Below are 24931 nucleotides of genomic sequence, written 5' to 3'. Positions count from 1 at the left end.
TACGGAATTACAAACTAACTTTAATTACATCAACAGGAAGAATTTCAAACCATGTTGAGAATTTATAGTTTAAAGTTTAAATCTGGCTAATGTATCCTAACTGTGACATAATTCTCAAAGGTGAAAGTATTTGAGATGGAAAATGGACAGAATAATCATTTAGGTAGCATCTAGGAATATTGCTACAATTACTTTACATAAATAGAAATCCATGTCTTTATTAGTAAGGTTTCACGTCTTGGAGTAAAAATTCACATAGGACAGGCTTACAAATATACATAAATCTCAAAATCAATAACAATTGAACATTAGGTACACAATTATTATAAAACAAATATAACCCATCGGTGTCTATTTAAAGGCATAGTTTTTTACAAAATAGTATTTGTAGACAGTCTCAAAAAAGTATATGAATACTCCTGGAGCCAGACTATTCCAGCATGTCAGCATGTCTGTGGCAATAAGGCAAGTGGGGAAGCTGCACTCACTCTTCCAGATGGCAGGACATCGTATGTGATGAAAAGGTAACTACTCCAGTGACCCGGGTGAATGCCACAACACCCGCCACACCCCATGACCCTAGGGAATTGCTTACCCTCCAGAAGAACGGACCTTAACAGCTATTTGCCTAATGGCAAATATCCTGGGGGGGGGGGGGTGGGGGGGGGGAACTGAAAACAATCCAGCATCAGTGTATTTTACGTGAAAAATCTCAAAGAGCCTGAGGAATCACTTCAATTTTCAGTCTCCAGACATACTTAAAATCACATTAGCATAGCCTCTACTTTGTGACAAGGAACTTCTACTCAAGTCGTTTGTTAAGTATAAAAACAAAGAAGTCCAACTTGAAACTAAATACCTGAATAGGGAATCTAAATACAAGTCAGGTACAGGCTGTATCAACATGCCATGTACTCTGTTAACATTAGCTTTAGTTTCTTAACTAAACGTATAGAAAAGTCAAACTCAACAATGATACGTTATATATTTTTAACAATTCATAGAATGTTGAGTGGTGGAGGCAAGGCTTAAAAAAAGGAATCCTTTCTACAAACTAAATTCCTATAAACTAAAGGGTAGTTTTGCCTGCAATCTGCACAATGTTTTTTATCTCTTGGGTTTTACAGTGTTCAAGAGATCAGAAATAGGAACAATCCTGACAAAGACCTTCACATGGGTATGGCATGTAAATATAGAGATTTATGTATATCTTATCATGTATGTACAAATATATATACAAACACACTGAGATTAATCCAGCTGTTCACTAAACATAACCAATTCTGTTTAGAGAACAAGGATATACACTTATATACAATTATATACAACAAAGTATACACATCTCAGCATCTGGCCTAGTGCAGGGGCTCCTGAACATTTTTCCATTAGGATACACAAAGGAGAGGCTATAGTCATGTGTGTAAAACTCTCCCCTGGGTGTAACAGATTTAGATAACCCTTGAAAAGAAATCTACAGGGAAATAAATTATTCTTAAACACTGTAATCCCCACCATGAAGAGCAATTCGACAGTCAAAGTCATTCATGATTTCCACAGCTCAGAGTATTTAAAACTGCTGCTCACTCGGTTCTGAATTTACTGCAACAGAGCTGAGGAGCGGAAACGGAGACTGCAAAGCCTAAAATCTTTACCATCTGGCCCTTTACAGAAAAAGTATGCAGACCCCAGGCTGGAGCCAAGAAGGACACACAACCTCAGGGGTAACATCTTGGAAACACAAAATCCAGAATATAGGTGGTAAACTTAATTACAGAAGTTGTAGGAAAAACTATCTGGGATGAAAAATCTATCCTGAGTGGTCCCAACTTTCCGATTTCCTTAACAACAAAAGCCAGCTTAAGATCATTAAATATGGCTCCTGCATTTTGTTTTTGAAATCATGGTTATAAATTCAGCTTTGAGACTACAGTGGCACAATAAAAGGGCACTGGGTTCCAAACAAGAAGACCTGAGGTTTTAGGTAAATCACTTCTAAAAATTAACTAAGACAAATACATTCTTCCAGTATTGTCCAATCTATACATTAAAAAAAAAAACTATTAAAAGCACTAAAATGACTGATAAAACAAAGACTAAATGTTTTTAAGAAGGAAGTTGAAATAAACCGTACCCCTTTCCCCAAATAGAACTATAAAAGTCCTCCTGTTTATTGTGAATCAGTAAAGAGAGGAAAAAGCACCTACCTAATTTGAGTGTGGAGAGTGGGTTCCATTTAATAAATGTGTAGGATAATGTGGGGTAATCCACATTAAGTGCTTAGAACAGCACTAAATACATTTAGCTGTTATTATTCTCTTCAGGAATTTTATAAAAAAAACTGGTTAGGCATCTCCCCTGTGACAAGTAGTATGCTGGAAAATGGGAATATAGAGATAAAATAGAAATTTATTTTTGTAACAGGTAAGAATAAATGAAATTGAAGTCTACAGAATTTTAATTTCAGTGTGCCTATAATGATTCTGTGAAATGACAGTGCAATGCCGTTCCGCATCCCTGGTCTGTGAATTCTTATTTGTGAACAACCATTATTGTTAAAAATATCCACTAAGTTTCACTGTAGGATAAAATAGCATGGCTAGTAACCATCTTCCTATTTGTGTTTCAGAAGTTCAGTGTTCACTAAAGAAATGGTTTATGGTTTGATCACAAGTGGGAGCATACAAAAATGTTGGCTGGCCAGTTTGGCACTATATACGAAATATAAGCCTCTGAACCAACCAAACTTGGCACAGAAGTACAGTCATTTACTTATTCTGTTGAACAATGTTTGCTGAATGCCTACTGTGTAGCAGTGCCTGTTACAATGATGAGGAACAAGAAGTGGTCCCTGCATCAGGGAGCTAGCAAGGGAGGGTGAGCAAGAGTTTGAAGTGCAATGAGTAATACGATGGGGAAGCCCAGTGTGCTGTGGGAGCACACAGCGGGGACCAAAACCTATCTAGTCCAGGGGAGTGGAGGAAGAACAATTGAAGCCGTGACCTGAAACATAAGTAGGAGTTCAGCAAGCACAGAAGTGTAAGATGTCTGGGCACAGGCAACACCATGAGAGGTGAGTGAGAGCAAAAGATGATTTTGGAGGTAATCAAAATGGTTTGCAAAAAAAAAAAAAAAAGAAAAAGAAAAAAATGGTTTGCATTGTACCCTGGTGGCAGTAAGAAGTCAGAGAACGTTCTAAGCACAAATATGCAAAACTGGTCATCAAAGTAAAATAATTTGTGGAAAAATTAGCTTGACTTGAAATGTAAGCAGAAGGAAAATCCGTTAATTTATTCATTCCCTGCCTGCTACAGAGGCTAGCCTGTCTCTCTTTAGTCTCAATCTATTTATAGCTGAAATACTATATACATGAGCATGAAGTATAAAAATATTTGCCTTCTTATATACAAGGTGGGTGCCTGCCTACTCCGTATCCTTACTACTAAACAACAGCTACAACTTAAAAGGTGTGCACAGGCCATCCTCAGCTGGAAGCAAGCAGAGGGCTTAGTTCTGTCCGAGGCAATCACAGTGAGGTGGAGCCACAGACTTGAACGAGATGACCTGAGTTTGAAGCCTACACCCAACTCTTTCGCTCACTAAATGTCATTTAATCTCTCTACATCTGCAAGAGGATTATTTCTCTTACATTCCTCGGATGCACCTGGTAAACCATGTCACAGAATCTCGATGTTTTCCTTTTTTTTTGTACAGTTCCAGAATTCGAAAGCTCTCTCCCCAGGTGGACTTTCACCCTGATGTGAATTCCAAGGATGGCATTAGAAATCACAGTCTCCAGTCTTGTTTAATCACAAAATCCACAAAGTTGGAGCCAGCTCTAAAGCAACAAGGGGCGGGGATGCAAACCAGAGGACTCCAAAATTCTACAATGCAAATCCATCAGCAATTAACTATATCCATAGACTCTTTTCCTCTGAATGGGCTGTTAGCAGAGACGTTTGGAACAAAGGAACATTTGGGTTCCTCTGAAAAAACAGAATGCATTAAGTCTAGGAATTATTATAAATTATGCTGACTGCTGGTCCAATTTACAAGTCTGAATACTTTGAATGGATAACTCCAGATGAATTCACTTTAGGGGTTATTTCCCATTTTCTAAAGAAAAATGTCATCTTAAAAAGTTTCTACTCCAAATCTCCACAATCTTCAAAAATGTGGATTTATTTTCAAAAGGCCTTACATTTTTATTAAGATGCTTTGCCTATTATAATACATATTTAATCATACACCCAGTGGATGTCAACTCTTGACAATACAATTAGCTGTAACCACGGATGAATACCTTAATTTATAAAATACAGTGATAGAAGAGTCCAAATTCTAATCACTAAGAATGCCCATATTTTTTTTTATCATTAATATAGTTGTACATCTTCAGGTACACTCACAGTTCCTTTTCTAACCTTTCCAAACAGCAATAAAAATATTTTCTTGTAACTACTCCCTGATTGAGAAGAAATTGCAAGTAAATACGAACCATTTTCTTATCATTGTAACCTTTCCCTTTCTCCCCATCAGCTGTATAAATATCCAAACACATTTATGGAAATTTGAAACTTCTTCTGCCCAAAAGGCTGGTCGTGAACCAGGACCATCCAGTGAAGTTCTCTTTAGTAATGCTTCAGGTAACTCTATTGAGCTGTAGTCGGAAGAGTAAAGGTTGTTTAGAGACCCTGTGCCTAGCTCTTTCTTTACCTTGTTATGTGTTATCTGACCAAGTAGCCAAGGCCACATGGCATGGGTGTCACCAAAAAGGCAGCTTTCTTCAACTTCAAATATCATTCAATACGCTGGCACTAATAAGTTTCATCAAGCCAACTCAGAGATGGTATGAAAGCTGAAATAAGAAAACACATTTGAAAGTGCTTAGAAAAATTTTAAGTAACTACTTTCCAAAAGTATGGGATCAATATTAAACAATCTTCTTTGATTAGAAAAGAAGCTTGCTCTTTCCTCCAAAAAGCTGAAATCATAGAAGTCTTTTTTTAAATAATAAAAACTAAAATTATACTGCATACTCTTTAGAAATATATTATACTAAGACTTTCTAATCCATTTAATATGTTGGCTTTGCAGCTGTGGTTAAGGAGTTCCCATCAACAGGTAGAAGGTCAGGGCAACAATGAGAAGCAAACAAAATGGAGAAGAGAAGGTTTGATAGGCAGCCGATGGCATAAAAATGTCTTCATACTTGTAAATACTGACAACACGCTCTGAAGTCGGTGGTGAGTCTATATCATGTCGGGTGATAGAGCCTTTAGGAAAGAAAGCAAAAGGAAGGGGGTAGTCAAAAAAAGCGCACAGATTTAAAATGATGTATGCAAACAACAGAAAAACTAGACAAGTCTTTCGCATTGAATACATAAGCGGGGATTATAAAGATCTGGAATCAGGTATTAGAATTAACATCAGAATTCTCCATAATGTTTGTACATACACAGAAATAGAAAGAACATAAAAAGTAGCTAAATTTACCCCAAAAGGCTGGCTTTCATGAATCCACACCCCCCTACCAGAACAATACCATTGATCTATTGCACCCCACTTTGTTGCTTCTTAGCACTGTATGAATGCCTACTTACAAGGTGTCTGATGAGTTTTATCTTACTAATACCAAATGAAAAACCGTATTTTGATTTTAAGCAGCAAGAGCTACTATTTGTTCCCTCAAACAGATCTTTTATATAATGGATCATCAACAACTCCTGATCATGTCATACTTGCTTACAGATGGAAGTCTCTTACATTGTCTGTGGTACAGGAAGTGGTGGCCTGCCCGGGCCAGACCAGAGAGTGTGCGGTGTGCTATGTGTGCATCTGTATGTCTGACAAGCAAAGTGAGGTGGAATAGCAGAGAAAGTAGGAGGATTCAGATACCAAACAAGTGTTTGGACTGGAGACTTTTTTTTTTTAATCTGGTGAGACATGTAAAGAGAGGAAGGCTGTGTGTATGGGATGCTTAATAAGCTGAAATTGATTCAAAGTGCCTGACCTCCTGAATAAGTTACATGGACCTCGGGTTAAGGAGACTACAGGCATGTGAGTTCAATACAAAGGTCTCCTTAGAAATAGGGCTCAGAGGGGCACCTGGGTGGTTCAGTCGGTTAAGTGTCCAACTTCAGCTCAGGTCACGATCTCACGGTCCGTCAGTTTGAGCCCCGCGTCGGGCTGTGGGCTGATGGCTTAGATCCTGGAGCCTGCTTCCGATTCTGTGCCTCCCTCTCTCTCTGCCCCTCCCCCATTCATGCTCTGTCTCTCTCTGTCTCAAAAATAAATAAAAACACTAAAAAAAAAAAGAAATAGGGCTCAGAGTGTTTTTTATTTTTTATTTTTTTTAACGTTTATTTATTTTTGAGACAGAGAGAGACAGAGCATGAATGGGGGAGGGTCAGAGAGAGAGGGAGACACAGAATCGGAAACAGGCTCCAGGCTCTGAGCGGTCAGCACAGAGCCCGACGCGGGGCTCAAACTCACGGACCACGAGATCATGACCTGAGCTGAAGTTGGAGGCTTAACCGACTGAGCCACCCAGGCGCCCCAGAGTGAGTGTTTTTCAAAGTCCCATCTGGCAGGGAAGCCCAACAAATTTGACACATTAATTGCCTGCTCCAGGGTCCGTGCTGACTCCTGTCAACACAAATTCAAACTCCTCAGATTGGCATGGAGATTTTTCATTTTTTCTTAATAAAAAAAATTTTTTAATGTTTATTTTTGAGAGAGTGTGGGTGGGGGAGGGGACAGGGAGAGAGGTAGACAGAGAACCCAAAGCTGGCTCCTCGCTGTCAGCACAAAGCCCGATGTGGGGCTCGAACCTACTCACCATAAGATCACGACCTGAGCTGGAATTGGACACTTAACTGACAGAGCCACCCAGGCACCCTGGGAAATTTTTCTTTCAGCAGATCCCATCACCTCTCCCACCTAACCTACCTCCCTCATTGGTCACATATGATGGGCTCCAAGGTTTAACCATGCACCTCCACATCAGGCTTCCCTTGAGGGAAACCTAATCCTATATCCCCTTCAAGCCTTAGCTTAAAGTGTATCCCCTCTGAGAGACTTTAAGAGAGTGTATAAGATATGATCAATAGAGAGTAATTTAATCCACAGAAGGTGCTCCAGAAACAGGAAAAGCACAAGCCCATATATGGGGTAGGAATATGTCTGTTCTGTTTGAGGACAGAGACAAGAACAATTGTCCTGAGAGGGCTAATCAGGCAACGTGGGATCAGACTTGAGGAGGGCTTAGAATGTTAGGCTATTATTCCATTTACGCCAGATGATGACTTTCCAAAGTACAGCACTTTCCAACTTGTAAAGGAGTTTCAAATACTTGTTTTCACTTAATGCTTACAATGATCCTATGAGGTTGGTATTATCATCATCCCCATTTAGATACAAAGAAATTGGAGTTCAGAATTTAGATAAAGGCTGAGTACAGCTACCAAGAGGGAGAATTCACACTCAAATCTAAAGTTTTAGTTTTCAAATGCTATCATTTTAAATGAGTTCATTTCTCCAGGCTAAGATATAATTTATTTCCGTGAGTACTGTAAGTTCTCAAAGATATAACTGCAGACCCATTGTTGGTATCCTGGGAAATAAGCAAACGGGGAAGGTGTCACAAATCTGCAGGCATCCAAATGATTTCCCAATTAGAAACAGGCAAAAAAAAGGTATAAACTCTCCAGACTAATCAATGGAAACAACTCGAAGAAGAAGATTAGGCAACAGAGAGTTGACGAGCACACAGTACAGAAAGATGCAATTAATTGCTAGGAGCCAGAATGAGTTCTCCTACAAGCACCATGAACAACTAACTCACTTTTGTTTTTTAGGCCGTTAGGCTTGATCAGCCAGGAGGAAGGCTGAAGACACCATGCGACGTGATTTTGGCAGCCTCCGAAAGGTCTCATGATATCCTTGGGTCTTTGTGGGGGATCTGTTGAAGAGCCTTGCCACCCAGAGTGAGGTCATCAATGGACCAGCATCCACTGAGAAGTTTGTTAGAAACACAAAATCTTGGGTCCCACCCCAGACCTACTGAAACTGCATTTTAATGATAGAGCCAGGCAATTCCTGTACATATTAAAATCTGAGGAGCAATGGGCTAAATTGTAGGATAATTTGGTGGGTTTGTGACCACCAGAACAGTCATAAAGTGAACACTAATGAGACGCTTGGTGTCAATCTCTAGGAAAGTCTCAAGATGTCCTTTCCTGTTCAGTATTTTTTACATTTAGAACATAGGAGCTAAGAGTACTCACTGACTTTGGAGTCAGACAGACCTAGGACTGAATTTTAGTTCCTCCATTAATTAGTTGTATAGCCTTGAGCAAGTTCCTTAATCTCTCCAAAATGAGGATGATAATATCTATACCTTTCAAGGATGTGGTGAGGAGTAAATGAGAATGTTGTGAGAATTTAATACAGCACATACCCCCACATATAGCAGATATATGATCTGTTCCATTAAGCACACAGCTCATCATAAATTACCTTGTACTGTGCTAGCTACGTATGTGTATTAGTTGTCCATTTGTATGTCTGTGTATTTAAGTCCATTACAACTTCCTGAAGGCAGGATCATATCTCCTTTTTCTGTTGTATCATCCAAAGGGCTTATCACTCTCTTGCCCAAAAAATAATGAACACAAGCAAAGCAGTGTCTGGTGTTTAAACAGGATGCCGAAGTGTGAGCTTACCCTGAATGGCTGGACCCCAAGCAAACAGATAATACCAACTCAAATGCAGATCGACAATTGTTTCATCTCTGGGGACGTTCACAGGGCGTTTAAATCTGCAGGTGACCCGATTGTTTTCAAAGACTCCTTCTTCATCTCTGGCAGGGTTTCTCTGAATCTCTTTTGCCCACTGGCCTACATTATAGAAGTGCTGTATGCGGACCCTGCCATTGTCATCATGGACACAGGCCATGACGTCATCACCACCCTAACATGAAAAACAATGGGGGAAGAAGTCAAAGGTGTGTCTTTCACAAACTTTTCTGCTAGAAGGAAATTTCACTCAGATATATCCATTTCATTACCTCTGTAATTTGAAATCCCGCCCAAAGAAACCTATTTTTTTTATTAAAAAAGCTTTAACCAAGTGAGTGAAGTTAGCATTACAATAACTGACATCAAATGCCTCCTTATGTGATGTTCAAAGAATACATCTCCAGCTATTTAGTATTCCTGCTGACAACACAAAAGTAACCTAATCATGAGGAAACAATCAAACAAATCCAAACTGAGACTTCTACAAAAAATGATTACAAAAACTATTACAAAAATACTTATAATCTTCACAAGGACCGATGTCATGAAAGACGAAAAAAAGAAAAAAAAAGGCTACGAATTGATTTCAAAATAAAGAAATGCATGACAACTAATAGTGTTCATAGACAGAATCCTAAGTCATAAAATAAAACTTTCTATAAAGGATAGTATTGTGACAATGGACAACACTGGAAAATGGGCTGTATATTTGATAATACTATCATATTAGTGTTTAACTTCCTGAATTTAATAAATAGATTTAATCTCCAAAGTTTCCAGAAAATAATAAAAATAATAGCAAGTACCAGCAGCAACAGCAGGGCAGTGAGATAAAGCACGTGTGGAAAAGTGACATCATTTGTAAAAAAAAAAAAAAAGAAAGAAAGAAAGAAAAAAGTTTTGGAAGTAGACAGTGGTGATGGGTGATGGTTGTATACTGTGAATATAATTGATGCCACTGAAGTGTACATTTTACAATGTCTAAAAATGGCAGACTTTATGTTATGTACATTTCACCACAATAAAAAAGTTATTGGGTGAATCTGGGTGAAGCAAATGTGTTGCACTATCCTTACAGATTGTCTGTACATTTAAAGTTTTAAAAAACAGGTCCAAAAAATGTGGCTCAGTCAGTAGAGCATGAGACTATTGATCTCAGTGTTGTGAGTCTGAGCCCCATATAGGATGTAGAAATTACTTAAAAATAAAATCTTTAGCGGCACCTGGGTGGCTCAGTTGGTTGAGCATCCGACTCTTAATTTTGGCTCAGGTCGTGATCCCAGGGTTGTGGGACTGAGCCCCATGTTGGTCTCTGCGTTGACCATGCAGCCTGCTTAGGATTCTCTCTTTCTCTTGTTCTGTCCCTCCCCCGGTCTCTCCCTTTCTCCCTCTCTTAAACAAACATTAAAACACACACACACACACACGCGCACACACGCAAACACCAAATCTGAGCACTTCTCACCACTCCCACTGCTCTAACCCTGTCTGAGCTGGCCTTCTCTCATTGCAGGAGCCTCACAACAGGTCAGGTGAAGAGAATAAGGCGGCTCCTATTGATAGAAAAGCAGCATGTGCAGAGGTACAGAGGCCCAAGAAAGTCTGGCTGTTGGAAAGCACCCTGGCACAGTGAAATGGCAAATGACAGTGCTACAGAGGAAGGAGGGGAAAAACACAGCAGAGGCACAGAGAGAAGCACAGGTAAGAGACAGACAGCTGCCTAGGATCCTGATGCCCTGCCTGTTCCTGGTCCTGGCTTCTGGTCTTTCTCAGGTCCAGATGTGTTCTTGCCCATGTGTACTATGGAGGAATGAATTGTTAGACTCAATTATTCAATCCCCAGTACTAGTATTACATACCCACACTTTCAAGGGGCCTCTTGGTAAGAGAAGTGAACTCCCCTGTCCCTTCATTCTGGGCTTCACAGTGTGACTTACTCTGGGCATTGAAATGTTAGCAGATGTGATGTAAGCAGAGGTTGGAAATAAGTTTGGATGGATCATGCCTTTCTGCCTCTGCCAAGAAAACAACATGCCTTGGTAGCTGCTGGCTCCAGAATGATTAGAGAAAACCTGAATCCAACCCATGGACAGGAGCCAAGCCCAGCTGAGCCCTAGCCAAATCACACACATGATTATAAACGGTGTAGTTTTGGAGACGCTTCTTGCAATATTATTGCCGTAACAACTAATAAATGTGGGTACCACAAGATACCCTGTATTCTCATAACCAACCCTTTCTTTTGTTTGAGCCAGCTTGAAATTTTTTTTAACTTTCAATCAGAGAGCCATAACTAATACAGTCATTATTATGCTTTGATCGATTTATTTGCTTTGCTTTGAAAAAGGAAATCAAATGCTAGAAATTCACTTCTCACATTTAACAATGGCATGGGAACCTAGAGAAACAAAACCATGCCCATTCTCTAAAATCTAAAGTAGCACAGCAAACTGAAGGAAAAAAAAAATCACCTTTTATCATGATTTGCGTCTTACCATTTTCTTGTCTGAAGAGAATCCAACTGCTACCCAACCATCTGTGTCAGCGCTCAGTTCAAATTCCACATCAGCCCCTATCATCCGGTAGCTAAGGAAGTAGTCACAAGTCTCTGCATTACAGCCCGGTTTGCCATATCTATAGGACATATCAAAACATATCACTACTTCTTCAGCTACTTATTCATAAATACATTAAGAAGTCATCAATGTATCGGGCACACCTCAGCAAGATTAGCAGATAAATTAGATCTTTGCTACCAGGGATCTCAAAACCAGTTTCACTCAGGAGAGAACACAGAGAGGATCTAACTGCTCCTTTTTATCCACATACATCTTGAGGGACCAGAGATGGGAAGGGGCTTCCACAGTGAGTCAGTAGGGCCTCCACTCCCAGCCAGTATTCTCGACATTATATTAGAGCTTCTCAGAGACTAGTTATTACTGAATTATTTCTGAATCCCTTCCAGAGGAAAAAAAATCTGAGTTAATAAACTGTCTTTGTTAATTAAATGTATACCAGTTCTTCTTTACTTACAAACTCTCATACAACTAAACTAACAAAAATTTACAAATGAAATATAAGTTAAACTACAGAACCAGGAACATTCAAATTCCCAGCATCCGTGTGATAGATAATGCAGTGTTACTGAAGGTGGATTTTGCTTACCTGCATAGGGGTATATTTGACTATACTGTGCAGGGTCTCTTGGTTGAACACGCTCTTACCACTACCACTAAACACAATTCCACTAAACACAATTCCACATTCCTCCACTTTTATCCGTTTGAACTGCTGCAAAACCCTTATACGTACAATACACCAAATGGATACCTCATCTGGTATTCACTGAGCACAAATGCATCAATATTTATAAAATCTGCGCTCTGTCAGGCTACCTGATGCTAACACAATTACAAATTTAGACACCAGAGTATAGGGCAGTATAAACTGGTTATCCAGATAGTCAGATTATGCAGACATTAATCTTTTTAAGGAGCACTATTGAAATGGAAACGCAAATTTAAACTTTCTTACAGAAGACGTGTGGACCCTTTAAGAATCTGAAAGCCCTAGTTGAGGAACATCATTTTTACACCATTTTCACAATAGCAGAAAACTAGCAACGGGTGAGACCACAGAAGCTCAGGTGGGAGGCATGTGAAGAAACAGGGCACAAGACTGTCAAGTGCTGACTGAGGAGGCAGGGAACACGCCACAAGGCTGGCAGGTACCCTGAGTAGGTGGGAAGAGATGTAAGTTTCAAGACAACATGGAATGGGCTGAAAATGCTGAACGGGGGTAAGGAAAGCTAAAGGAGAAATGAATGTGCCAGAAAACAAGTCACCCTGAAGCCAGCAGGTACTGAAATTCCTTCCCTCCTCAAAAATGTCACCCATCACTAGGCTTAATATTGCTGGCCATGTTCCTCAATAATAGTATTATTTGGATTCTTAAAAATTCCTTAGAAATACCTTTGTATTCCAAAGAAAACTCAAAACCCCTTTATTCAATTTTTTCTCCTTGAGCACTGAAGAAAAGAAAAGAAAAAAAAAATTCAGAACTTCCAGTGCAGTGGCCATCACAACCTTTACTCAAGGACAATTTATCCTAGGAAATAACAAATTCAAAGAGGAGGAGGCTTTTCCAACAACGTGGAGCTGTCTGGATGGGAGGTTCACTGTCTGTATTGGTGTTTGCCAGCTCCCATCATGTCTTGATAGAACACTACTAATAATCACAGAGGGACTCACTAAACCTAAGATAACCAGCTATAATAATCAGTGTTTAATGACTCTTTAGTATCATCCAGATATTCCTAAGTCATGAGTCTTTACTTGAAAAGGAATTGGAGGTCTTAGATGTCTATCATTGTCTGTTCCGCTCACAGACTAATAAGACATAGCCTGTGCCATGATTCTTTTTCATATAGCCAGCTGGTTAGGAGTCGATACCTGGGCCAATGGCAGTATGGTCATAAGTGAAAAGCCAGGTCAGAGCATTCCAGTGCCAAGTAGCATTCTAGAGTTTACGGCGTCTAAGACCGAAAACTGGGGTGCCCACCAGAAACAGGCCACATCCCTGCTGAAGCTGTGAGGGGGTGCAGGCCCTGATTAGAATAAACTGTATGCAATTTAAATACTACCTTGAGAAGTAAATCAGTGTCTTAGCCTTAAAGATATCCAACTCGCAGATCTACCAACCTAAAGCATCCCTTAGTTTTTCCACAGTCATCCACTTTGATTTTGGCAAATGGATCCACGGGAGGAGCAGTAGGGAAAGGGTAACCTAGACGGTGAGAATAAACAATGGTTAGAAAATCCAGTGACAGCTTTTCCAAGGAGACGTTTTTCTTTTTAATATATTGACTATTTTCTATCGCACGTGTCTAGAAAGGCTTCAGGTCTCAGAAAAAGGCTTTGTTTAGGCCTAATCACCCTCTTCATGATGGTAGGGTGCACAGTACACATCTTTGAGACAGTCCTGCATGTTAACTGAGAATATGTGGCCTTTCCCTCATTTTACAGGCAAGGAACCTGAGTCAGGGGGTGGCATAATTCCATATAACCACTGGCTCATCACAGTCTCTGGGAGTGTGAAAATCAGTTTTCACGCAGCACATGTGCTCGAAGAGAAAAAAAAAATCAACAATGAAATATATATTTGATGGTACAGGTTTTCCTTTCCATTAATATATATACACAATAGTAGGATTTTCCCCTTTCTCTGAACTTCCATTTCTCATTAAGCTGTATAGGACATTTTCATATCTCACTAAATTCTTCAAACAACATCATTTCTAACAGCTGAGTATCTTTCTTGCAAGATGATTTAACATCATAATGCATTCAACCACACACTGAAGGGCAGCCCTACATTACGCTTCCAGTCTGTGACAGCAAGATTTTTCTCCTCGGCTGTTAACTCCAGGCACACAGGAACCATGTGTGATTCATCTTGTGTTCTCTGTCCAGCATAGTGCTTGGCATTGGATGGTGACCACATGATTGTCAAATGAATAAATAAAATCACCCACAGACATTAAGAAATGTAAATAAATATAAACTTGAGGCTTTGTTTACTTTGTTCCATCAGGTTATGCCTTATTAAAAAAGCCACCAGGACGCCTGGGTGGCTCAGTTGGTTAAGCATACGACTTTGGCACAGGTCATGATCTCATGGTTTGCGAGTTCAAGCCCCCTGTCGGGCTCTGTGCTGACAGCTCAGAGCCTGGATCCTGCTTCAGATTCTGTGTCTCCCTCTCTCTCTGCCCCTTGCCTGCTCACACTGTCTCTCTCTCTCTCTCTCTCAAAAATAAACATTAAAAAATAAATAAATAAAAATAAAATTAAAAAGCCACCAGGCCACACTTTCTTGGCACACATCTGTACACCATGGACAGTTCATTTCTACTACCCTAGATCTTGACCACATGCTAAAATACAGCTCTAGCTTTTTGCCATCTTTAAGCATTTGAGCCAAATGCAGCAGTTTTTCCACTTTTATGCTTATTTTATGCTCAGTCCTAAATCTATTTTGGTACTATAGACTGAGACCTGCCTCAGATGGTATTTTTTTTTTCTCTTAACATTTTATTGAGCAACCGCTTAATGCTACAAATTATGTTAAGCATCTGCATATATGTTCTTCTTATTTCTCACTACAATGCTGAGGTTATTTTTTTCTCAGAATACAACACAATGACTACTTACATTTTAAAAATTCTATAGGTAACCGGGACGCCTGGGTGCTCAGTCAGTTAAGCAACTGACTCTTGATTTTGGTTCAGGTCACGATCTCACGTTTGTGAGACAGCACTCTCTGCTGGGCATGGAAGCTGCTAAGGATTCTCTTTCTCCCTCTCTTTCTGCCCCTTCCCTGCTTGCACACACGCTCTCCTTCTCTCTCAAAAAAAGTTACTAATAAAAAATAAAAATTCTATAAGTAACTGAAAAAGACAATCTCTTATAATGCTGCTTCTCAGTTTCTCCATATTTTTTTCCTACTCCTAGCATCTAGAATAATACACTGGCATTATTTCCAGCTCAATAAATGCCAATTATTATTACTATTGGATTATTAAGTTTTGTAAAATACACAGAACCAATACTATTGGGTAAGATCATCTCTAGAAGAATGGGTTTCTTAGTTCTAAATAAGAGCAAGTTTTGAAACAAAACTCACTTATAAATGTACCAAACTACTTTATCACTGTTGGCAAAATGGCTTCTCAGGGCTTTTCTAGCACTAATTTCCTATTATCTTATATGCTTCTAAAACTTGAAATGAGAACTTCTTTTGTCAAATGCATTTGGGCACATTTTTCTCTTGTTTTGTAAGATGTTGTATAATAATTTGTTTTTTGCCCCTGGTCCCTGGGAAGAGAGGGCTCTAAATCTTTGGGATTCCCTAGCAGGACTGTCTTTGCTATTCATGAGCCCCTTGGGATCACATGATTGGGGTTGGTTACCAGAGGGACCAATCAGGTGATTCGAGGTTTGGGGCTGTAAGACAGCCCCATCCCCAGGGAGGGGTGGGAGGTTGGAGACTGTGTTCAATTATGTAGCCAGTGACTAAATAAATCATGCCTATGTAATAAGACCCCAGTAGAAACCATGGACACTGAAACTCAGTGCCACTTCCTGGTGGGTGAACAAACTAATATTCAGGAGAGTGACAAGGCCTGATTTCATAAGAGGGCACAGAAACTGCATTTGGGAGACTCCCAGACTTCACCAGCTGTTCCTGAACTGTACCCTTCAGTGTAAGTATAGCACTTTCCTGAACTCTGTGAAACATTCCAGTGAGTTACAGAACCTGAGGGGGTTTGTGGGTAGCCAGCTGATCTAACGTGAGAGCAGTCTTGTTATGGAGCACCCCATTTAAACTGTGTACTCACGCTGGGTTATCTGCACCAGAAATTAATTTCACTAGATTAGTTGGGGTTGGCAGAGCAATATTAAGCACAGCAATATTACAATTTTTTCCTTGAATTTAAATAATCTATTTGGCATAAAATAAGTTTGGACTGTGTGCCAGTATTTAAGCTTTGGTCTCTGAGCTACAACCCAGCCTTCTATAGCCAACTCTATGATGGGCTGAGTACTCTGCAAACCACATTTCTCCTTTGCCAGCTGGCTAGACTCTGTCAAAAGGAAACACTGGAGGGAGGCTGGGAGGTAGGAGGAAGGAAAGAAGACCATTCCTTCCAGTTGACTTGTTGTCCACTACACAAGTCCTCAGTGATTTCTACTTCGTCATTGTGGTGACAGATGGTTTCACCTTTTCCAGCTTCTTTCTAGATTCCCACAACCAGCCCCATCATGCCTTCAAAGGAACCATCAGCAGCTGTGCAGAGAGCCCCATTCTCAGAGGCTGGGCTGCATTTCTGGGGGTGGTCTCTTGTCTGAGCTTCTAGGTTCTTACAGTCTCAAGCCTTTCTCTTTGCCCCCACCCCTCCCACCACCCCAGGCCCAGGGCTGGTGGCTGCTTCCTGCAGTTACTGTCTCTGTGCTCCTTTTTGTTTCTCCAGTCCCCCAATACCTACTTAGATAATTCCCAGGCTGGGCATCCTGTTAAAAAAAAAAAAAGGCTTAAATATGGTTTCTGTCTTTCTTTCTGATTGGATCCTGATAGAGACTAAATGGATTAATCCTTGAATACCAACTCAATGTACCTTATTAGCTGTTATCATCTTGATAACTAGCTAGATAATAGTGTTGTTCAATAGGACATTTTACATGCACTGTACAATTTTACTGGAAAATCATTTTGATTGTAGAATTTTAAGCACATAAGTACACCAAATTAAACTGGTGGTATTTCTTTGTTTATGGAACATTCTTATCAGTCTATGCAAAGCCCATCTTAATATTTTCCCTAATCCATTCCTAACACCATTTTCCTCCCCATCTTAGACACTTAGTGTAGTGTATTTCATGTATATCCTTCAGCAAAGGCTGGAGGTTTTCACAAAATGAGAACTCTGACATACATATCTTTAAAAAGCATTATTTTACTTGATAAATTGAAAGCACACATTAGTAATAATGGGTACCCGCCAACATGGAGTTGGGGGGTAAGCTTCTCATCTCTTCATAGGGGATGGGCATGCCTGCCCAGGGTAAGGTCCTGCCTTGTTGCAAAAATTCTTTCATATTCCCAACGACACCATCCTGAAAGTCTTGCATGATTACATTATAAATTAATCTCTAAAGTGCCTTCAGCTGAACCTGGATCTAAAGTTGAGGTCCCAGGGCCAATTTTTCACTATGCCAACAGCGCTGTCCTGCCATGCTGTCCACAGCTGCACTGCACTGACCATTCCATGGCCATGCACAAGGTCTGGAAGCCCCCAAGCAGAGCAGACTATCAAGGGCCCACCCAACCTACCAACCACTGTCCACATGTTTATTTTTACATTATGTGTGCTCTGGAAAAATAGATAGCTTGTGTATGCTTTTAACCCGCATAAATGACACTGTGTTAAATCTCATTCTGTTTATTATTTCCCTTTGGAAGTCCATCCCTATATGTCAATGTGAGACTTGTTATCACTCCTGACTGAGTAGCATTCCATGATGTACATATAATGGCATTTTCTGAAATAACCTCCGAAGTTTAGACACTGAAATTGCCTTCAGTGTTTGCTTTGTCAAATAATGAAGGAGACAAACTTTCTTACGTTGTGTTTCTTGTAGACATACGCAAGAGGTTTTTGTTTTGTTTTAATAAACCATGGAGAGCAATGATTGGGTCCCACTTGTAATTCCACAAAGCTCAATGAGATGAGTATTCGGACGGGGAGCACCAGTTTACAATCCCATCCATAATGCACAAGGTCCCTGTTTCCTCACACCTTTGCCTGTACCTGATGCCATCCAACATTCTCAGGATTTTAATCTGTATTTTCCTAAGTACTAATGGGGTTAAATGTTTCCTCATATCTGTATCAGCTACTTGGGTTTCCTCCTCTATGATGTGTATATGTGAAAATATCTTTGCCTTTTTTTTTTTAACCTTGGTTTTCAGTCTTTCTTGTGGACTTTGTGTGTATTCCAGATTACAAGTTTGCTGTTTTCACATGCATTTCTTTCCTTCTCGTCTGTCACCAATCTTACTTTTTTTCTCTGACAGTCTTCCTTGGGCCAAAATCTTTAAATTTGATGTAGTTGAGGAAATAATTTTTCTTCTTTTGATTTGTGCTTTTAGAGTCTTGTCTAAGACATTAGCCTCCATTCTAAGGATAGGAAGAGATTTATTTCCCTACACAGGACCAGGGCATTCTTTGTTAGGCAAAATTTGACATTATACAGATTTTTGTTGCTATTTTAAATAATATCTTGTTTTCTTTGACACTGTCTAGCTTATTGTTGCTAAAGAAGAGAGCCTTTGGTTTACATAGGCTGATCTTGTTTATGGTGACCTCATTGCATTCTCTTGATTTATAGATGTTTGTCCTTTCTGATTTTCTATGTAAATACTCATATCAAGAGAGAGAAAACATATATTCACACAAAAACCTGTACACAGATGTTCATGGCAGCATGATTCATAATAGCCAAAAATGGGAAATAACCCAGATATGTATCAACTGATGAATATTTGTGGTTTCCATTCTTGTCTAATTCACAGACACTGTCTGTTTCTTTTCTGCAATCCCTTGAGCCTGTTTTGCCATACTCCACTGGGTGGTTAATGGCTTCTGGTTTGCTATTTATTGCTTCTAATTGACTGCTTGGCTCACAGCCTCAGGTATTAATTTAGTACTTGATTCCTTGAAGTTTTAACCAGAAGCTGTCTGTTCAAGTCTGAGAACTACTGCACCAGCCTCTTTCTCTTTCTGAACTGCCTGAATCATCATTTCTGCTTACCAGAGTCATAATGAAGTACAAACGTCAAGGGACTTTATATAATGTAAAATATGTAAAGCTCCACACACATGAGAACACCCATTTAGCAAAGCCTTCATCGTGGCACTCCACCATGCAGGAACCTTCAGTTCCCAACTATTCCATCGATCCCGAGCCCCTTTCCTCAGGTTTGCCCACAAAAATACTTCATTCAGCCTGTCCCACTCTATTTCATAGTGCAGGTCAAAAGGGACCCTCTGCTTCACCAACAGGCTGTGGACACCCTGCACCACCTTATCCATAAAGTCAATCAAGAAACCTACCTAGTTCTCTGCTACTTTCTAGCTGTGTGAGTTAACTAACATATTTAAATTTTCTGTGGGTCGCTTTCCTTAACTCTGAAGTGAGGCTAATAGTAGCGTCTAAGTCAGAGGGTTGCTGTAAGATTTAAAGTTAACATGGAGGGTCACCTGGGTGGCTCAGTCGGTTCAGCGTCCGACTTCAGCTCAGGTCATGATCTCACGGTTCATGAGTTCAAGCCCTGCATCGGGCTCTGTGCTGACGGCTCAGAGCCTGGAGCCTGCTTCCGATTCTGTGTCTCCCTCTCTCTGTCCCTCTCCCCCTCACGCTCTGTCTCTTTCTCTCAAAAATAAATAAACGTTAAAAAAATTTTTTTTAAGTTAATATGGACAAGGGACTTAAGGCAATACCTGGCACACAGTAAGCACTTATTAAAAGTTAGCTCCAATTAGTGTTATTACCAGACTACATTAATGGAGGATATGTAGTTAGATCAGATGTAGATTATTCACCTTTGAAGAACTTCCAGATTGGTAGGGTGATGAGCAAAGGATCCACACACAATACATGGTACAGGTAGGAAGAATATAGGCAGATGAAGGAATTTGTGCCCTTTTCCCCGATCTCTGTCCTCTCTACTGTCTTACTAGCTCTTACCAAGTAGGAAAAACTGTGGTCAGAACTCAATGGTCAGAAGCTCATTGATTGGGCCACATTTTACAAGTGGTCACATCACTATGCCTTAAAGATAAGCAACCATGCATATGTTTCCTCTTTTCCTTCCAAGGCAGGGAATGGCCCCAAGGGCAAGCCAGCTACCACTATTCATATGGCTGGCAGTAAGACTTCAGGACCTGCAGATCTTTCTGGCAACGAGACAAGAGCAGGAGGCTTTACTTGGGACTTAACGCTAAGCTAACAACACCCAACTAAGTTTTTTCAGAGAACACTCAGAATAGGATTTTTGTCCATAATCATGAGGTGACCTGTTTTACATTCTGTTGTTCTGCACATATAGATTCTGCCTTAAGAACCTCAAGAGGAAAGGGTATGAGTGGTAGAATTCAAGCACCAAGGCCCTATCGAAACTCCTGATCACAGAGAATAAAAAGGGTCAATGGTAGGGTTAGATTCTATGATACGAGAGAATATCCTCACTCGGTGGCAGAGGGTGGGAGAAGGAGAAAATCATGGAAGGCTCCCTGAAAGAGGTGGCAGTGGAGGAGTTAGGAATGTAAGGATTAGTTGTATAGGCTAAGACCATGGGAATCCCTACGAATTCTGAGAACTAGCATAATAAAACCAAAACAAATTAAATTTAAAAAATGAACAGTTAGGAGGCAATTAAAGATCCCAAATCAGCCAGTTTTCAGCCTTTGGCTTTGGGGGTCTTGGACTATCTGGACACTGGAGAAATGGTTTCTAGACAAGGTTTCAGTGACTCCTCCATCCCCATTATTCTAATTGTCTTTTTCTGATTTCACACTACCAGGTCATGTTTTCATTGAAAACTCAGTTAGTTGGCTACTTTGAACCAGAGAAGAGAGTACCCTGCAGAGAGGAAACAGGAAGCCCTATCACTAGATTTGTACTGATAGGAAGAGTAGTTTAAAGGCACTATTTCTAGCTCTTCACTTGTCACTTCCTTCAAAATCAATCAGCAACCCCCCAGCCCCCCACTTCCTTCTCCACTGAATTCATCCCAGGAAAATTCACCTCTCATTTCCTGAATCCATCAACTATTTTGCACCTTCATGCTATGGGGCCCCACGACAGCATGGGACACTGCTTCCTGACATCTTCTTTCCCTTCGCTTTCTGGGTTAGGACATCCACCTGGGACATTTCCTGCTTCTGCTTCTCCCTCTCAGGCAGTCCCCAAAGGCAATGTCGCTGGTTATTTCGAGGGATCTTGAGAAAGCCTGTATTCAGGACCCATAGGGCTAAAACCGAGGCCCAGAGATTTCTGGTGGAGGTGCTGCCCCTGAGAGGCTCAGCCCACAAATGTCCCCACTAGCACCCACCAGATGGCTGTAGGACTGCATCTGAAGATGCGCGAGACTACTGGAGCGAGAAGAAGACAGTGAAAGCCCAGGGTGAGCAAAGGGGAGGAGTAAGAGATGGCTGTAAAATGAAACTGGGCCAAACAGAAAACTCCAGATAAAGGAGTTGAAGCTTCATCTAATGAGCAGGTTGGAACCGTCACGGGTTTCTGGGGGTTAGAGCCAAGCTTCAGGCTGTATGTGCAGAATGGGTGACAAAGGGAAGCAGACAAAGTGGGGATGTCTACACACATCGCATGCCCTGCTGCCCCTGCGGGGTCACCTCACCTAAAAGCCCTTCCTTTTCTGTCTCACCAAAGTCTTTCGTGCTTCCTAGCTCAACTCTAGAAAATCTTCCTTGTGGCCTTAGCTGCCTGATGTCCATGTTCATAAACCGTCTGGACTCTTCAGTTTCATTCCCTCTGCATATACAAACTGACATACAGCGTCTGCCCCTGCTCTCCTCCGTTTGTGCCCAGTGAGAATATGAGCTCTCGTGTGCCATGTGTGAGTCACCTGGCAGTGTGCTGGGCTGACTACCAACAGAATAAATATGTATTAGATGCTTTCAGAAACAGATGGGCTTTGAAATGTTTATTCTTTTCCAGAGTGATAGATGCTGCTTCCGCCTGCCATCCTCCCACTGCCCCTCTCTCTCCTTCCCTGCCCCCCTCCCTCGGCCATACGGCTGCCCAGGTAGAAGACTACATTTCCCAGCCTCTCTTGCAGCTAGGTCATGTAATTACGTTCTTGCCGAAGGACCGTGAGCAGCAGTCATCTGTGCAAGCAGCCTGAAAGGTAACTGCTTGTCCCGAACCTCCTCTCTTTCTCCTTTCCTCAAGCTTGAACGAGGACATGCAAGAAACCCAACGTCCACCACACCGATGAGGACAAAGCTTTGCTGGAAGGTGGAACAAGATGGAAGGGGCGTAGGTTGCTGAATGTCCTTATGGAACAGAGCTGTCCCACCTGCCCAGACCAGTCAGACTCATGTGAGGAAAAAACCAAAGTATCTTACTTTAAGCCACTATATGTAGGTGTCTCTGTTTTAGCACCTGAACCTCTACCCAACTATTTCCCCAAATCCATTCTTTCCATTTTGATACAATAATTCCACTTTTTTAACTGGGCATCTTACTTCTCAGCTAAAAGGCCACCTTTCCCAGCCTCCTTTGAATTTGCATGTGACCACATGACTAAACTGTGGCCAATGAAGGTAATCAGTGACCTTCTTCCCACTTCTTCCCACTGCCTAGAAAGTGAATGTAATGGCTGGAGATCAAGCAGCCATTTGGGACCATGAAGTTACATGCTAAGAATCGTGAAGAAACAGAAGACCAGGATCCAGTGTCTGTGATGAGCACAGAGCTTCCGATATCAGCCCAGACCGCCTACTTCTAGATTTCTTCACATGACAGAGAAACTTCTATCTTATTGAAGCTATTAGTGAGTGCTTGTTGTATGCAGCTGAACCGAATCCTACACAGCAAACATACCCAGCATCATATCAGTTGCAGGGACATTTCAACCCCAATTTTATTCTTGCATATCCCTCTTAGCAGAAGAAAAGGAAAATCACTACTTTCTAAATTGCAGCAGTTAAGAGGCCAGTTTCTATTTCTTCTGCACAGAATCAGCTTGGCTTTTGTTTTCACTGAAGCAACACCACAGGGAGGTCTCTGGCTGACAAACCCCCTAGTCTCTGGGCCCAGCAGCCCCCAACAATGGTGGCTCACACTAGGGGACCCTAAGGTGTGTGGTAACAGAAAATAACTGGGACGAAAGTGGGGAAGGAGCTATGCCCCAGCTCTGATGGCAGGGCAGTGAGCAGGAACAGAACGCCGGTAGGTTGGGGCCCTAGTCACCGCAAATTTAGGTCAATACAAATAGGGAGAAAATAAGGCATCACTTTAAACTGTGATTTCTGCTCCCCACCAGCTTCCCTGCTCTCACACACCCCAGGCCAGATGGCGGCCTCCTCCCCTACCACCCGTTACCCCAACCTCGGACAGAGAAAGTGGAGGCCACCCGTTGAGAACTGGGGAGCCTAGGCTCAGCCCCACCGGTCCGCAGCCTCGCAGACCTCTGCTGACCACCTCCCTCTCCTGGCCTGTAAAGCAGGAGGCGGGTGGAAGGGGCTGACGGCTCTTCGTGTGCCTCCTGCAGGCCGGCGGGGGTCTGAGTAGTGCACTCCCCACCCCGGTCCCCGCGGTCCCAGAGCTGCCTCCATTCGCATCCTTACCAAATCGCCCCTCCGGTCCCGTTCCTGCCGCCCCCTCGGCCCCCACCCCCACCCCGCGTCTCCCAGCCGCAGCCCCTCACCCTCCTCGGACAGGTAGCGCAGGTCGTAGAACTCCCCGGCGAAGGTGCCGTAGGAGGAGTCGTGGCGCGGCACCGCCTCGTCTGCACCGGCGTCCCCCCGTGCTCGGCCCCGGGGTCCCCGGCCCCCAGGGCCCGCGCCGTCGTCCGCGGGGCTGGCGGCGCAGGTGGCGGGCCCGGCCAGCAGCAGCAAGACCAGCGGCACCCAGGCCCCCGGGCGCTGCCGGGGCGGCTGTGCCATCGCTGCGCACGGATCCCGAAGCCAGGCCGCTCCGGCCGCAGCGGGGGCGCCGCGGGCGCCGGGCCGGGACTGCGCAGCCGCTGCCGCCGCCAGCAGGCGCCCGCCCCCGCCCGCATCCCGCGCAGCAGCGCGGCCACGCTCCCCAGGCTCCTCGCGCCCGGCTCCTCGCTCTGCGCATCCTCCAGCGGGCGCGAAGCCTTGGTCCTGCCTCCTAGCATCTCCTCCCGGCTCGGACCGTCTCCTAGCAGCTTGTCTTCCTCCGCCCTTTATGCCAGTCTCCCCATCTCCCCTTCCTCCCTCCACGAATCCCCAAACCCCGCCACACACACAGATTTGGCCCTTCTAGACCCTTGCTTCTGTGCGGTCCGCGGGTTTGCAGCATGGGCATCCCAGAAAGCTCGCTAGCATCACCAATCCCAAGCCTCACCGCAGAATCATGAGTCAGGATGTGCGTTTTACCAAGATCCCCAGAGAGCTCAGTGCACATCCAAATTTTAGAAGTGCTCCCCGGAGAGTGTACCTTGGACATACCTTGCCAGAATTCCTGCCCTCCCCCATCATCTTGTTCCAGCACTTTTTGTTTTATATGAAGCACTTACTATGCCCATTATTTCTTGGGATCATATCAGAAGGAAGTTAAAACAGCAGGATCCCCACTATCTAGATAGGTAAACTAAGATACTTAGAGCCAGAGCTGAAACCAGAGCCCAGCTTTCGGGCCGAATTCACGGCTTATTCTCCAGAATTTTGAATGTGTCGACAGTGGAGACGACTGGTGCCCTCGCATAACCTAACCCCTTCAAAAGGAGGCAACTGTCAGAGTGGCTAAAATTAACTCAGGGAACAACAGATGTTGGTGAGGATGTGGAGAAACGGGAACCCT

The 24931-nt window shown here is 42.3% G+C and overlaps 1 protein-coding gene across 1 annotated transcript; it reads right to left on the bottom strand.

The window, feature by feature from the left end:
• Positions 1-24098, bottom strand: FRRS1L (ferric chelate reductase 1 like). The gene is made up of 5 exons (XM_027035528.2): positions 23811-24098; positions 13499-13583; positions 11294-11432; positions 8724-8970; positions 1-5273 (listed from the first exon to the last, which is right to left on the bottom strand). Exons 1-5 carry the CDS (start codon positions 24046-24048, stop codon positions 5101-5103), a joined length of 882 nt encoding a protein of 293 aa, XP_026891329.2. The 5' UTR covers positions 24049-24098; the 3' UTR covers positions 1-5100.
• Positions 24099-24931: the final 833 nt, after the last annotated feature.

This window comes from Acinonyx jubatus, chromosome D4 (genome assembly GCF_027475565.1).
Source record: "Acinonyx jubatus isolate Ajub_Pintada_27869175 chromosome D4, VMU_Ajub_asm_v1.0, whole genome shotgun sequence".
In the NCBI taxonomy this organism is placed as follows: Eukaryota; Metazoa; Chordata; class Mammalia; order Carnivora; family Felidae; genus Acinonyx; species Acinonyx jubatus.
The sequence above is the reverse complement of the archived record's forward strand: the minus strand, read 5'-3'. Positions and strand labels throughout refer to the sequence as shown.

Bases quoted from the DNA above. Each gene is read 5' to 3' on its own strand.
- FRRS1L (XM_027035528.2), bottom strand. From the start codon at position 24,048: ATGGCACAGCCGCCCCGGCAGCGCCCGGGGGCCTGGGTGCCGCTGGTC. The intron at 11,433-13,498 runs GTTGGTAGATCT...TATGTCCTATAG, and splicing joins AAAACTAAGGGATGCTTTAG to ATATGGCAAACCGGGCTGTA. The intron at 5,274-8,723 runs GTAAGCTCACAC...TCTTTCCTAAAG, and splicing joins TTGGGGTCCAGCCATTCAGG to GCTCTATCACCCGACATGAT.